The sequence below is a fragment of the Salmo salar genome, chromosome 14, assembly GCF_965601325.2.
Source record: "Salmo salar chromosome 14, fSalSal1, whole genome shotgun sequence".
In the NCBI taxonomy this organism is placed as follows: domain Eukaryota; kingdom Metazoa; phylum Chordata; class Actinopteri; order Salmoniformes; family Salmonidae; genus Salmo; species Salmo salar.
Window position 1 is genome coordinate 90,863,973 of NC_138304.1, and position 14,657 is coordinate 90,878,629.

Here is a 14,657-nt window from a genome sequence, read left to right on the forward strand (position 1 = left end):
AAAATCCCTCCTTTCAGTAGAAGCTTAGTTTATGGCTGTGTTCCCAAATGGCAACCTATTCCCTATATAGTACACTAATTTTGACCAGAGCCCTATTGGTCCTGGTCAAAAGTAGTGCACTTTAAAGGGAATCGGGTTCCATTTGGGACACAATATATCTCCCTGTCCTTGATTTAACTGTGGCAGTGGAATGGAAGCTTGTTCATCCTTTCCCTGTAAATGACTGTGGAGCTGGAGGACAGATGAAGCATTTACACTTCAGAGTGGAGTGTTTGGGGAGCATTGAGCCTAATATCCTTTTTCACACTGACTGACTGGCTGGCACATAGGCCTGGACACAGCAGGGAGAGAGGAGAGGAGAGGAGAGGAGAGGAGAGGAGAGGAGAGGAGAGGAGAGGAGAGGAGAGGAGGAGAGGAGAGGAGAGGAGAGGAGAGGAGAGGAGAGGGGGAGGCCTTATCGGTTAGCACCGCTATAATGTGGTGCTTTTCACAGCCGGAGAGGATTAAATCTCTGTCCTCTTCCGTCTCTCCCCTACACAGACATAAACCGCTTCTGTCTCTCTCATGCACACACACACACGCACACACAGGTTACGTATTGTTGAGGTGCCCTGGAAGCGCTGTCGTCCCAGCCCAGGGCCTGTGGGCTGTCTGCCACCACACTGTAGTGAGCACAACTGAAGAATTAGTATACTTGCAGATCCACACCTCCACCCGGCACTTTCCATGTGCTTCATTCCTAAAGGACTCCTCTCAAATCATATTTCCACATACAATATACGTATACAAATCGCTAAGTGTGATGCCGGAACAGTATTAGGGAGTCTCTCCCCACAGACCAGCGCCAGCCTCCCTGCTGCCAAATGTCTATTCTCAGCAATTAGGATTTGGACTGTGTTGTCCATGCGAGTGCCAACCAACCCTCCCCAGTCCCCAGCCTAGTTCTGCTCTTCCAGGGACATGCATAATGGGTAGAGAATAAAGTGCCAGGCCTTGCTCTACAGGAGGCCTGCCCACAGTGCCCAGGCATGCCAGCCTGTGTGCCAGCCGGCCCCAACTGCCCAGCGGGCGATAGCACCCCAGTGCCGGGTGCTATCAGTCACGCTAGCCACCACAGCCCATGATAACACCACACACCACAGCCCATGATAGCACCACACACCACAGCCCATGATAACACCACACACTACAGCCCATGATAACACCACACACCACAGCCCATGAGAACACCACACACCACAGCCCATGATAACATCACACACCACAGCCCATGATAACACCACACACCACAGCCCATGAGAACACCACACACCACAGCCCATGAGAACACCACACACCACACCCCACGAGAACATCACACACCACAGCCCATGAGAACACCACACACCACAGCCCATGAGAACACCACACACCACAGCCCATGAAAACACCACACACCACAGCCCATGAGAACACCACACACCACAGCCCATGAGAACACCACACACCACAGCCCATGAGAACACCACACACCACAGCCCATGATAACACCACAGCCCATGAGAACACCACACACCACAGCCCATGATAACACCACAGCCCATGAGAACATCACACACCACAGCACATGATAACATCACAGCCCATGATAACACCACACACCACAGCCCATGATAACACCACACCCCACGAGAACATCACACACCACAGCCCATGATAACACCACACACCACAGCCCATGAGAACACCACACACCACAGCCCATGATAACACCACACACCACAGCCCATGAGAACATCACACACCACAGCCCATGAGAACACCACACACCACAGCCCATGAGAACACCACACACCACAGCCCATGATAACACCACACACCACAGCCCATGAGAACATCACACACCACAGCCCATGATAACACCACAGCCCATGAGAACACCACACACCACAGCCCATGATAACACCACACACCACAGCCCATGAGAACATCACACACCACAGCCCATGATAACACCACAGCCCATGAGAACATCACACACCACAGCCCATGATAACACCACACACCACAGCCCCATAGTGGTACACAGTGAAAACATTTTCCAGGAGACCATCATCAGACAGGCCAGAAAGGTCCAATCAGACCCACACAGCACTGAACACAGAGTTCCAGATGATGCCATCGGGAAGGTGCTATAGGGTGCCTAGATGCAGGCTGAACATTATTTTGTCCCCCTGTCAATAAAACTGCTAAACAGCAGGGGAGACGGAGGGAGAAGGCATTAACGGACTGGTGCCTGGCCTGTAGGGCTTCATGTGGAATTGCCACCTGGTCACAGTCTGGCCTGGCTGGGAGGGGGGTGTATGACAGGCTGTTGTTCTATGTTTGTGTGTTTGTGGAAGCAGTATCACACAAATTTCCCCTCTAGGACAAGAAAGTATATCATATACAGTGAGGGAAAAAGTATTTGATCCCCTGCTGATTTTGTACGTTTGCCCACTGACAAAGAAATTATCAGTCTATAATTTTAATGGTAGGTTTATTTGAAAAGTGAGAGACAGAATAACAACAACAAAAATCTAGTAAAACGCATGTCAAAAATGTTATAAATTGGTTTGCATTTTAATGAGGGAAATAATTATTTGACCCCTCTGCAAAATGTGACATAGTACTTGGTGGCAAACCCTTGTTGGCAATCACAGAGGTCAGACGTTTCTTGTAGTTGGCCACCAGGTTTGCACACATCTCAGGAGGGATTTTGTCCCACTCCTCTTTGCAGATCTTCTCCAAGTCATTAAGGTTTCAAGGCTGACGTTTGGCAACTCGAACCTTCAGCTCCCTCCACAGATTTTCTATGGGATTAAGGTCTGGAGACTGGCTAGGCCACTCCAGGACCTTAATGTGCTTCTTCTTGAGCCACTCCTTTGTTGCCTTGGCCGTGTGTTTTGGGTCATTGTCATGCTGGAATACCCATCCACAACCCATTTTCAATGCCCTGGCTGAGGAAAGGAGGGTCTCACCAAGATTTGACGGTACATGGCCCCGTCCATCGCCCTTTGATGCGGTGAAGTTGTCCTGTCTCCTTAGCAGAAAAACACCCCCAAAGCATAAGGTTTCCACCTCCATGTTTGACGGTGAGGATGGTGTTCTTGGGGTCATAGGCAGCATTCCTCCTCCTCCAAACACGGCGAGTTGAGTTGATGCCAAAGAGCTCCATTTTGGTCTCATCTGACCACAACACTTTCACTAAGTTGTCCTCTGAATCATTCAGATGTTCATTGGCAAACTTCAGACGGGCATGTATATGTGCTTTCTTGAGCAGGGGGACCTTGCGGGCGCTGCAGGATTTCAGTCCTTCACGGCGTAGTGTGTTACCAATTGTTTTCTTGGTGACTATGGTCCCAGCTGACTTGAGATCATTGACAAGATCCTCCCGTGTAGTTCTGGGCTGATTCCTCACCGTTCTCATGATCATTGCAACTCCACAAGGTGAGATCTTGCATGGAGCCCCAGGCCGAGGGAGATTGACAGTTCTTTTGTGTTTCTTCCATTTGCGAATAATCACACCAACTGTTGTCACCTTCTCACCAAGCTGCTTGGTGATGGTCTTGTAGCCCATTCCAGCCTTGTGTAGATCTACAATCTTATGCCTGACATCCTTGGAGAGCTCTTTGGTCTTGGCCATGGTGGAGAGTTTGTAATCTGATTGATTGATTGCTTCTGGGGACAGGTGTCTTTTTTACAGGTAACAAGCTGCGGTTAGGAGCACTCCCTTTAAGAGTGTGCTCCTAATCTCAGCTCGTTACCTGTATAAAAGACACCTGGGAGCCAGAAATCTTTCTGACTGAGAGGGGGTCAAATACTTATTTCCCTCATTAAAATGCAAATGAATTTATAACATTTTTGACATGCGTTTTTCTGGATTTTTTGTTGTTGTTATTCTGTCTCTCACTGTTCAAATAAACCTACCATTAAAATTATAGACTGATCATTTCTTTGTCAGTGGGAAAATGTACAAAATCAGCAGGGGATCAAATACTTTTTTCCCTCACTGTATCACACCTGAATCAGGTGCCACTAACTGTCTGTGTCTGACTGTCCATAATGGATAGTGTTAGGGTTGTTGTGTTTGGTGTTGCTGCCTTCAGAAAGTAGCATCAATATGCTTTGGGTGGTTCTGGTCTATACAGTGCATACACAATCTAGGTGAATTAGTGTCTGTTTCACCAGGTTTGTTGGTATTTATGCTGGTACTTTTCTCCGTCATCATACACTGATTTGCTATTTTGATAGCTGTTGATCTTGGCATTAACCCTAGTCCCCCCCTCCCTTGCTCTATCTTTCTCTCTCTCTCTTCCCCTCTCTCTCTCTCTCTCTCTCTCTCTCTCTCTCTCTCTCTTCCCCTCTCCCACTCTCTCTCTCTCTTCCCCTCTCTCTCTCTTCCCCTCTCTCTCTCTCTCTCTTCCCCTCTCTCTCTCTCTTCCCCCCCCCCTCTCTCTCTCTCTCTCTTCCCCTCTCCCACTCTCTTTCTCTCCATAGATAAGTTCTGGTACTGTCGACTGTCTCCGAACCATAAAGTCCTGCACTATGGAGATCTGGAGGAGAGCCCTCAGGGAGAGGTGTCCCATGACCTTCTACAGGAAAAATGTGAGTAATGTGAGCAACACAAGTACTGCTCTGGGTCAATGACTGGAACGAATTGCAAAAATCGCTGAAGTTGGAGACATAGATTTCCCTCACTAACTTTAAACATCAGCTATCTGAGCAGCTAACCGATCGCTGCAGCTGTACACAGCCCATCTGTAAATAGCCCACCCAATCTACCTACCTCATCCCCATATTGTTTTTATTTACTTTTCTGCTCTTTTGCACACCAGTATTTCTACTTGCACATCACCATCTGCTCATCTATGACTCCAGTGTTAATTTGCTAAATTGTAATTACTTCGCTACTATGGCCTATTTATTGTCTTACCTCCTCACGCCATTTGCACACACTGTATATAGACTTTCTTTTTTTCTATTGTTTTATTGACTGTACGTTTGTTTATTCCATGTGTAACTCTGTGTTGTTGTTTGTGTTGCACTGCTTTGCTTTATCTTGGCCAGGTCGCAGTTGTAAATGAGAACTTGTTCTCAACTAGCCTACCTGGTTAAATAAAGGTGAAATTTAAAAAAGTTAAAACGGACTCAGTTTTCTTTTTTTCTTTTTTTTAGCTAAGTGCAACTTGCAAAATAATAGTTTACTGCCAGGGTGCCTGACGAAGATGGTTGTTACTGACGTTATTAGTAGTTAATGTAGCATGTCAACAGAATAGCAGTTGACACTAAATCTAATGGATGATTATGAGAGGACGTTATTCTTGATGTTGACGCTCCTCTCTTCCTCTTCCCGTAGTGCCTGTGGCCGATATCAAAGCGGTGGTCACTGGTAAGGACTGTCCTCACATGAAGGAGAAGGGAGCTCTGAAGCAGAACAAGGTGAGTGTGCGTACAGTATCTGTCGGTGTATGTTTGTCTTATATCACAGTATCTGTCGGTGTATATTTGTCTTATATCACAGTATCTGTCTGTGTATGTTTGTCTTATATCACAGTATCTGTCTGTGTATGTTTGTCTTAAATCACAGTATCTGTCGGTGTATGTTTGTCTTATATAACAGTATCTGTCTGTGTATGTGTGCCTTATATAACAGTATCTGTCTGTGTATGTGTATCTTATATCACATTATCTGTCTGTGTCTGTGTGCCTTATATAACAGTATCTGTCTGTGTGCCTTATATAACAGTATCTGTCTGTGTATGTGTATCTTATATCACATTATCTGTCTGTGTCTGTGTGCCTTATATAACAGTATCTGTCTGTGTCTGTGTGCCTTATATAACAGTATCTGTCTGTGTCTGTGTGCCTTATATAACAGTATCTGTCTGTGTATGTGTATCTTATATCACATTATCTGTCTGTGTGCCTTATATAACAGTATCTGTCTGTGTCTGTGTGCCTTATATAACAGTATCTGTCTGTGTGCCTTATATAACAGTATCTGTCTGTGTATGTGTGCCTTATATAACAGTATCTGTCTGTGTGCCTTATATAACAGTATCTGTCTGTGTCTGTGTGCCTTATATAACAGTATCTGTCTGTGTCTGTGTGCCTTATATAACAGTATCTGTCTGTGTCTGTGTGCCTTATATAACAGTATCTGTCTGTGTATGTGTGCCTTATATAACAGTATCTGTCTGTGTATGTGTGCCTTATATAACAGTATCTGTCTGTGTATGTGTGCCTTGTATAACAGTATCTGTCTGTGTGCCTTATATAACAGTATCTGTCTGTGTATGTGTGCCTTATATAACAGTATCTGTCTGTGTATGTGTGCCTTATATAACAGTATCTGTCTGTGTATGTGTGCCTTATATAACAGTATCTGTCTGTGTGCCTTATATAACAGTATCTGTCTGTTTCTGTGTGCCTTATATAACAGTCTCTGTCTGTGTGCCTTATATAACAGTATCTGTCTGTGTCTGTGTATCTTATATCACATTATCTGTCTGTGTATGTGTGCCTTATATAACAGTATCTGTCTGTGTCTGTGTGCCTTATATAACAGTATCTGTCTGTGTCTGTGTGCCTTATATAACAGTATCTGTCTGTGTCTGTGTGCCTTATATAACAGTATCTGTCTGTGTGCCTTATATAACAGTCTCTGTCTGTGTGCCTTATATAACAGTATCTGTCTGTGTCTGTGTATCTTATATCACATTATCTGTCTGTGTCTGTGTGCCTTATATAACAGTATCTGTCTGTGTCTGTGTGCCTTATATAACAGTATCTGTCTTTGTCTGTGTGCCTTATATAACAGTATCTGTCTGTGTATGTGTGTCTTATATCACATTATCTGTCTGTGTCTGTGTGCCTTATATCACATTATCTGTCTGTGTCTGTGTGCCTTATATAACAGTATCTGTCTGTGTCTGTGTGCCTTATATAACAGTATCTGTCTGTGTGCCTTATATAACAGTCTGTGTCTGTGTGCCTTATATAACAGTATCTGTCTGTGTATGTGTGCCTTATATAACAGTCTCTGTCTGTGTGCCTTATATAACAGTCTGTGTCTGTGTGCCTTATATAACAGTATCTGTCTGTGTATGTGTATCTTATATCACATTATCTGTCTGTGTCTGTGTGCCTTATATAACAGTCTCTGTCTGTGTGCCTTATATAACAGTCTGTGTCTGTGTGCCTTATATAACAGTATCTGTCTGTGTATGTGTATCTTATATCACATTATCTGTCTGTGTCTGTGTGCCTTATATAACAGTATCTGTCTGTGTCTGTGTGCCTTATATAACAGTATCTGTCTGTGTCTGTGTGCCTTATATAACAGTATCTGTCTGTGTGCCTTATATAACAGTATCTGTCTGTGTGCCTTATATAACAGTATCTGTCTGTGTCTGTGTGCCTTATATAACAGTATCTGTCTGTGTATGTGTATCTTATATAACAGTATCTGTCTGTGTCTGTGTGCCTTATATAACAGTATCTGTCTGTTTCTGTGTGCCTTATATAACAGTCTCTGTCTGTGTGCCTTATATAACAGTATCTGTCTGTTTCTGTGTGCCTTATATAACAGTCTCTGTCTGTGTGCCTTATATAACAGTATCTGTCTGTGTCTGTGTGCCTTATATAACAGTATCTGTCTGTGTATGTGTATCTTATATCACATTATCTGTCTGTGTCTGTGTGCCTTATATAACAGTATCTGTCTGTGTCTGTGTGCCTTATATAACAGTATCTGTCTGTGTCTGTGTGCCTTATATAACAGTATCTGTCTGTGTATGTGTACCTTATATAACAGTATCTGTCTGTGTGCCTTATATAATAGTCTCTGTCTGTGTATGTGTGCCTTATATAACAGTATCTGTCTGTGTATGTGTGCCTTACATAACAGTATCTGTCTGTGTATATGTGCCTTATATAACAGTATCTGTCTGTGTCTGTGTGCCTTATATAACAGTATCTGTCTTTGTCTGTGTACTTATATAACAGTATCTGTCTGTGTATGTGTGCCTTATATAACAGTATCTGTCTGTGTATGTGTGCCTTATATAACAGTATCTGTCTGTGTATGTGTGCCTTATATAACAGTATCTGTCTGTGTATGTGTGCCTTATATAACAGTATCTGTCTGTGTCTGTGTGCCTTATATAACAGTATCTGTCTGTGTCTGTGTGCCTTATATAACAGTATCTGTCTGTGTCTGTGTGCCTTATATAACAGTATCTGTCTGTGTCTGTGTGCCTTATATAACAGTATCTGTCTGTGTCTGTGTGCCTTATATAACAGTATCTGTCTGTGTGCCTTATATAACAGTATCTGTCTGTGTATGTGTGCCTTATATAACAGTATCTGTCTGTGTATGTGTGCCTTACATAACAGTATCTGTCTGTGTATGTGTGCCTTATATAACAGTATCTGTCTGTGTCTGTGTGCCTTATATAACAGTATCTGTCTTTGTCTGTGTACTTATATAACAGTATCTGTCTGTGTATGTGTGCCTTATATAACAGTATCTGTCTGTGTATGTGTGCCTTATATAACAGTATCTGTCTGTGTATGTGTGCCTTATATAACAGTATCTGTCTGTGTCTGTGTGCCTTATATAACAGTATCTGTCTGTGTATGTGTGCCTTATATAACAGTATCTGTCTGTGTCTGTGTCCCTTATATAACAGTATCTGTCTTTGTCTGTGTGCCTTATATAACAGTATCTGTCTGTGTATGTGTGCCTTATATCACATTATCTGTCTGTGTCTGTGTGCCTTATATAACAGTATCTGTCTGTGTCTGTGTGCCTTATATAACAGTATCTGTCTGTGTCTGTGTGCCTTATATAACAGTATCTGTCTGTGTCTGTGTGCCTTATATAACAGTATCTGTCTGTGTATGTGTATCTTATATAACAGTATCTGTCTGTGTCTGTGTGCCTTATATAACAGTATCTGTCTGTGTCTGTGTGCCTTATATAACAGTCTCTGTCTCTGTGCCTTATATAACAGTCTGTGTCTGTGTGCCTTATATAACAGTATCTGTCTGTGTATGTGTATCTTATATCACATTATCTGTCTGTGTCTGTGTGCCTTATATAACAGTATCTGTCTGTGTCTGTGTGCCTTATATAACAGTATCTGTCTGTGTGCCTTATATAACAGTATCTGTCTGTGTATGTGTGCCTTATATAACAGTATCTGTCTGTGTATGTGTATCTTATATAACAGTATCTGTCTGTGTGCCTTATATAACAGTATCTGTCTGTGTATGTGTACTTATATAACAGTATCTGTCTGTGTGCCTTATATAACAGTATCTGTCTGTGTATGTGTGCCTTATATAACAGTATCTGTCTGTGTGCCTTATATAACAGTATCTGTCTGTGTGCCTTATATAACAGTATCTGTCTGTGTATGTGTGCCTTATATAACAGTATCTGTCTGTGTCTGTGTGCCTTATATAACAGTATCTGTCTGTGTCTGTGTGCCTTATATAACAGTATCTGTCTGTGTATGTGTGCATTATATAACAGTATCTGTCTGTGTCTGTGTGCCTTATATAACAGTATCTGTCTGTGTCTGTGTGCCTTATATAACAGTATCTGTCTGTGTATGTGTACCTTATATAACAGTATCTGTCTGTGTGCCTTATATAACAGTATCTGTCTGTGTATGTGTGCCTTATACAACAGTATCTGTCTGTGTATGTGTACCTTATATAACAGTATCTGTCTGTGTATGTGTACCTTATATAACAATACAGTTTACAGTGCTGTGAAAAAGTATTTGCCCCTTTCTAATTTTCTCTACTTTTGCATATTTTTGATACTGAATATTATCAGATCTTCAACCAAAACCTGATATTAGATAAAGGGAACCTGAGGGAACAAATAACACAACAATTACATATTTATTTCATTTCTATCATAAACAAAGTTATGCAACACCCAATTCCCCTGTGTGAAAAAGTAATTGCACTCAATAACTGGTTGTGCCACCTTTAGCTGCAATGACTGCAACCAAATGCTTCCTGTAGTTGTTGATCAGTCTCTCACATCACTGTGGAAGAATTTTGGCCCACTCTTCCAAGCGCAGCTGGGTCATGCAGCAAGACAATGATCCAAAACACACAATTAAGTCTACATGAAATGGTTAAAAAGCAACAAATTTGAAGTTTTGGAATGGCATAGTCAAAATCCAGACCTAATCCCAATTGAGATGTTGTGGCAGGACTTGAAATGAGAAGTTCATGCTTGAAAACCCACAAATTTCACTGAGTTAAAGCAGTTCTGCATGCAAGAGTGGGCCAAAATTCTTCTACAGTGATGTGAGAGACTGATCAACAACTACAGGAAGCATTTGGTTGCAGTCATTGCAGCTAAAGGTGACACAACCAGTTATTGAGTGCAATTACTTTTTCACACAGGGGAATTGGGTGTTGCATAACGTGGTTAATTAAATAAATAAAATAATTTTTTTTTGTTATTTGTAAACTCCGGTTCCCTTTATCTAATATTAGGTTTTGTTTGAGGATCTGATAACATTCAGTATAAAAAATATGCAAAAATAGAGACAATCAGAAAGAGGTCAAATAATTTTTCACGGCACTGTATGTCTGTGTATCTGTGCCTTATATAACAGTATAGTATAGGGCTCCTGAGTGGCACAGCGGTCTAAGGCACTGCATCGCAGTGCTAGAGGCGTCACTACAGACCCGGGTTCGATCCCGGGCTGTATCACAACCGGCCATGATCGGGAGTCCCATTGGGCGGTGCACAATTGGACTAGCATCGTCTGGGTTAGGGGAGGGTTTGGTCGGCATAGGCCGTCATTGTAAATAAGAATTTGTTCTTAACTGATTTGCCTAGTTAAATAAAATAAATACAAATATGTCAGTGTATCTGTGCCTTATATGATAACATGATAGCCAACTCAATATCAAGGTATAGTAACCCACTATCAAAGTAGATGTTGACATGCCAGCCTAGTTGAACCCAAATCCCTCTATCTTCTATGTATAGACATCTTAACCAAGGTGAAATAGCTGTGTTCAGTCCTGCCAGCCTGTCTGCTGGTACGAAAGCCCAGCGCCAGCCTCCGCAGGTTCTGTCTCAGTAGTGACTAGAAACCAATACATTCTGCTGACATTGACAGATTAGGTCCTGTAAATATAGCCTTGAAGACAAAGGAGCACCGCTCCTCCCTCGCCTGGACCTTTATTACTCTGTCGATAAATCTGGTGTCTGAAAGAATGGGCCTACAGCTCTGTGGGCTGGCTGGATGGATGACCGGACCTTGTTTGGTCTGTTTGAATGAGAACACGAGCGGGGCAACATTCATTAGTCAAGCTGTAAGACAGAAAAAGTAACCTCTGTGGTCACGGGCAGCGCAGCCATAGACCTAGGATTCGTCTCTAATGGCACCTTATTCCCTATGGGCCTTGGTCAAAAGTGTACTATATAGGTAATAGGGTTGTGGTCAAAAAAGTGCACTATACAGGGCACCATTTGGGACACAGAATCCCTCTACAGTATACTGGGCCTGGGAGATGGAGAGCCAGGGTACAGTTCAGAAATATCTGTCTGTCGGGACTATTGGATTGACCTATTGTGTTGAATGAAATACAACATGTCCCATAGTACTAGGACACACATACAGTAGGTGCTCTGGATCAATGCGCTTCCACCATCTATGTGGTTGCGTGCCATATGCTACAGAATTTTAATTAGTTCTGCGGCATTTAATGACAAGCGAGAGACATCTGTTTCAAAGGAGCCGTAACAGATTTGAACAAATGAGACATCAGCTCTCCTTCAGTGTTCTCTGTGTGGGACGCTCTCAGGTGTCCCTATGCATTCCCCCTCTGACTGACTCATTGTTTGCGTCCCCCTGTGTACTTCTGACCAGTATGGAGAACACAATAAACTGATCCAAAGTCAGCTTTTGTGCGTTTTCTCTCTAAGGTTTAAGTTAGACTCTAGGGGCAACTTTTCTCCTGTGTTGGATAAACGTGCGTCTCAAAGTGCCTTTGCATCCCAGTTTGTCCACGAGCTGTCCCCCTGCTCGGTGTGTCCCCTGTCCCCTGGCACCCAGCATGTGGGGCTGGCACACACATGACAGCCAAACCATCGGATGTTGGAGTGGCTGGGGAGAGAACGTGTTATAGAGGCACAGTGGGAGGGATGCACACACTGGAGTGGAGAGGAGCTCATTAGCATGTTAGAGACAGTGCTACATTTGAACTCCCTCCTTCTGTCTCTCTCTCCTCTCCTTCTCTCCCTTCCCCTCCTCTCTTTCTCCCCGCTCTCTCTCCCTCCTTATCTCCCTCTATCACTCTGTCACTCCCACATTCTCCCCTCCCTCCCTGTCTCCCTGTCTCCCCCTCTCACTACAGGAGGTTCTGGAGCTGGCCTTCTCCGTCCTCTACGAGTCAGACGAGTATTTAAACTTCATCGCTCCGGACAAGCATGAGGTAAGCACTGAGCAGTTGGCACAGTCACCCAGCCAATGACAGGTTTCAGAGATGGACTGAGAGGAAGTCAATGGAGGTTGTCCGTTCTACAGCATGTTAATGTTAATACACTGATGTAAGGTTGTGTGTGTGTGTGTGTGTGTGTGTGTGTGTGTGTGTGTGTGTGTGTGTGTGTGTGTGTGTGTACTCATGCCCTCCTGTCTCTCCTCAGTACTGTGTGTGGACGGACGGTTTGAACGCCCTCCTGGGGAAGGAGATGACCAGTGACTTCACCAAGTCAGACATGGACACCCTGCTCTCCATGGAGATGAAGCTCCGCCTCCTCGATCTGGAGAACATCCAGATTCCAGAGGCCCCTCCCCCAATTCCCAAGGAGCCGAGCAACTATGACTTTGTTTATGACTGCAACTAACTAACCAACCGATCAAAATCCCCTAGCTACTGTACTGGACCTACCAACTCTCTCTTTCCTAAAACGGCAACTGGAAAAAAGAAAAAGAAGCTAATGACGATGAAAATGATGAGTGACAGAAAAAGGAATCTATTGAACTAGTTTCCTTCCTTCTTGCTATACTTGCTAAACTTTCTTTTTGAATTAAAGGGGGCGATTTAATACGTTTGCGGCGCTTAATGACTCTTTGCGGCACTAGGTGGCCCACTGACTGAATCATCACGTCACCATGGAGACTAAACCAGGAAGCATCCATATGGGTCCTTTGGGTCCTAAACCAGAGATGTTCTAACATTCTCAACATTCTCTAAACGTTGTTGTTTGGTCATCACTCTCCAAGATGTCTTCACAGTATTCTTCTCACCTCAACCCTGCTCACTCTTCACTCCTCCTTCACTGAAGAATCTGCCATTTGCTTGGGGTTTATTGTAGAAACTCTCTTTGATAAACGCTTGGTTGTCCTTTTTCGTTTTGTTGATTTTCTACAGACTGTTGGATGAGAGGTGTGGCGTTTTATAAAAATATAAAGAAGTGCTGGGGACGTTAGTCTTTAGTTCCCCAACGTTCTGTGTGTGTTCAAAATGGCACCCTATTTCCTACATAGTGCACTACTTTTAGTGCACTATATAGGGAATAAAGTAGCGCACTATATAGGGAATAGGGTGCCATTTCAGAAGCAGGCTCGGTCTCCTATTCACACTTACGTGGCAGCTAATGTCTCTGAGAGGAAGAAAGGATCAAGTTTATTTAAGATTATGAAGTGTGTATTAACACTTTTCTCCCAGGTATCTTTCTGCATACTTCACATACTGTGTAGACTGTTACAATACGTGTGTCATTCTAAAACCTGACACTGTTATACAATACGGGAAACTGCCTCTGAAGTTCCTGAAGTCTTCTATCCTATATCACGGCTGCTTTGACCATGCTGTATACCCAAACAAACACAACTGTAATACATGCTTGCTGACATACACATCTCTCTTTCCTACAACTTGATACCGTTCGATCAGGCTCGATTACGACTGCTGTAATATTTCAAAGCAATATTGAGCAACAAAAAAAAACTTTGTTAAGCTGATGGTGTAATTTAGTGATATTTGTGATGCTGCCATGTAGTCAGTATTGGGGATGTTTGCGTTTTTAGTAAAGGGAAGTTGTTCTCTGTTTGTTTTCAAGAACTATGTGGCCGTCAATTTGGAGGTTCATGGAAATGTAATTTAAAAGCGAATCATGAGTCAACATTTTTAATATGATTTATTATTTTCCCTATTTAATACCTTCAGATGTTCATCTCTAGGTCTGAAAGCCCCTCAACCTGCTGTTTACATTAAAGATTTAAGGAAACTGACCTCTTGTTGCATTGTCCATGTCTTTATCTACACTGAACAAAAATATAAACACAACATGCTACAATATCTAAACTTTTACTGAGTTATAGTACAGGTCCCGTGTGGCTCAGTTGGTAGAGCATAGTGTTTGCAACGCCAGGGTTGTGGGTTCGATTCCCACGGGGGACCAGTACGGGGAAAAAAAGAAGAAAAAAAATGTATGAAATGTATGCATTCACTACTGTAAGTCGCTCTGGATAAGAGTGTCTGCTAAATGACTAAAATATAAAAAAAATTAAAATGTAGTTCATATAAAGAAATCAGTCAATTGAAATAAATTCATTATGCCCTAATCTATGAATTTCACATGACTG

At 42.9% G+C, this 14,657-nt stretch overlaps 1 protein-coding gene across 7 annotated transcripts in view; it reads left to right on the plus strand.

The window, feature by feature from the left end:
• LOC106570440 (engulfment and cell motility protein 1) overlaps positions 1 to 14,303 on the plus strand; it is a 201,828-nt gene extending 187,525 nt beyond the window's left edge. For all 7 annotated transcript variants that reach the window (XM_082961266.1, XM_045694888.2, XM_045694887.2 and 4 more), the window contains 4 exons: positions 4,519 to 4,626; positions 5,378 to 5,460; positions 12,424 to 12,501; positions 12,713 to 14,303. In XM_082961266.1, coding sequence (XP_082817392.1) covers positions 4,519 to 4,626; positions 5,378 to 5,460; positions 12,424 to 12,501; positions 12,713 to 12,913 — 470 coding nt within the window. In that variant the 3' untranslated portion in view covers positions 12,914 to 14,303. The remainder of the gene's footprint in view (positions 1 to 4,518; positions 4,627 to 5,377; positions 5,461 to 12,423; positions 12,502 to 12,712) is intronic.
• The last annotated feature ends 354 nt before the right edge of the window (positions 14,304 to 14,657 follow it).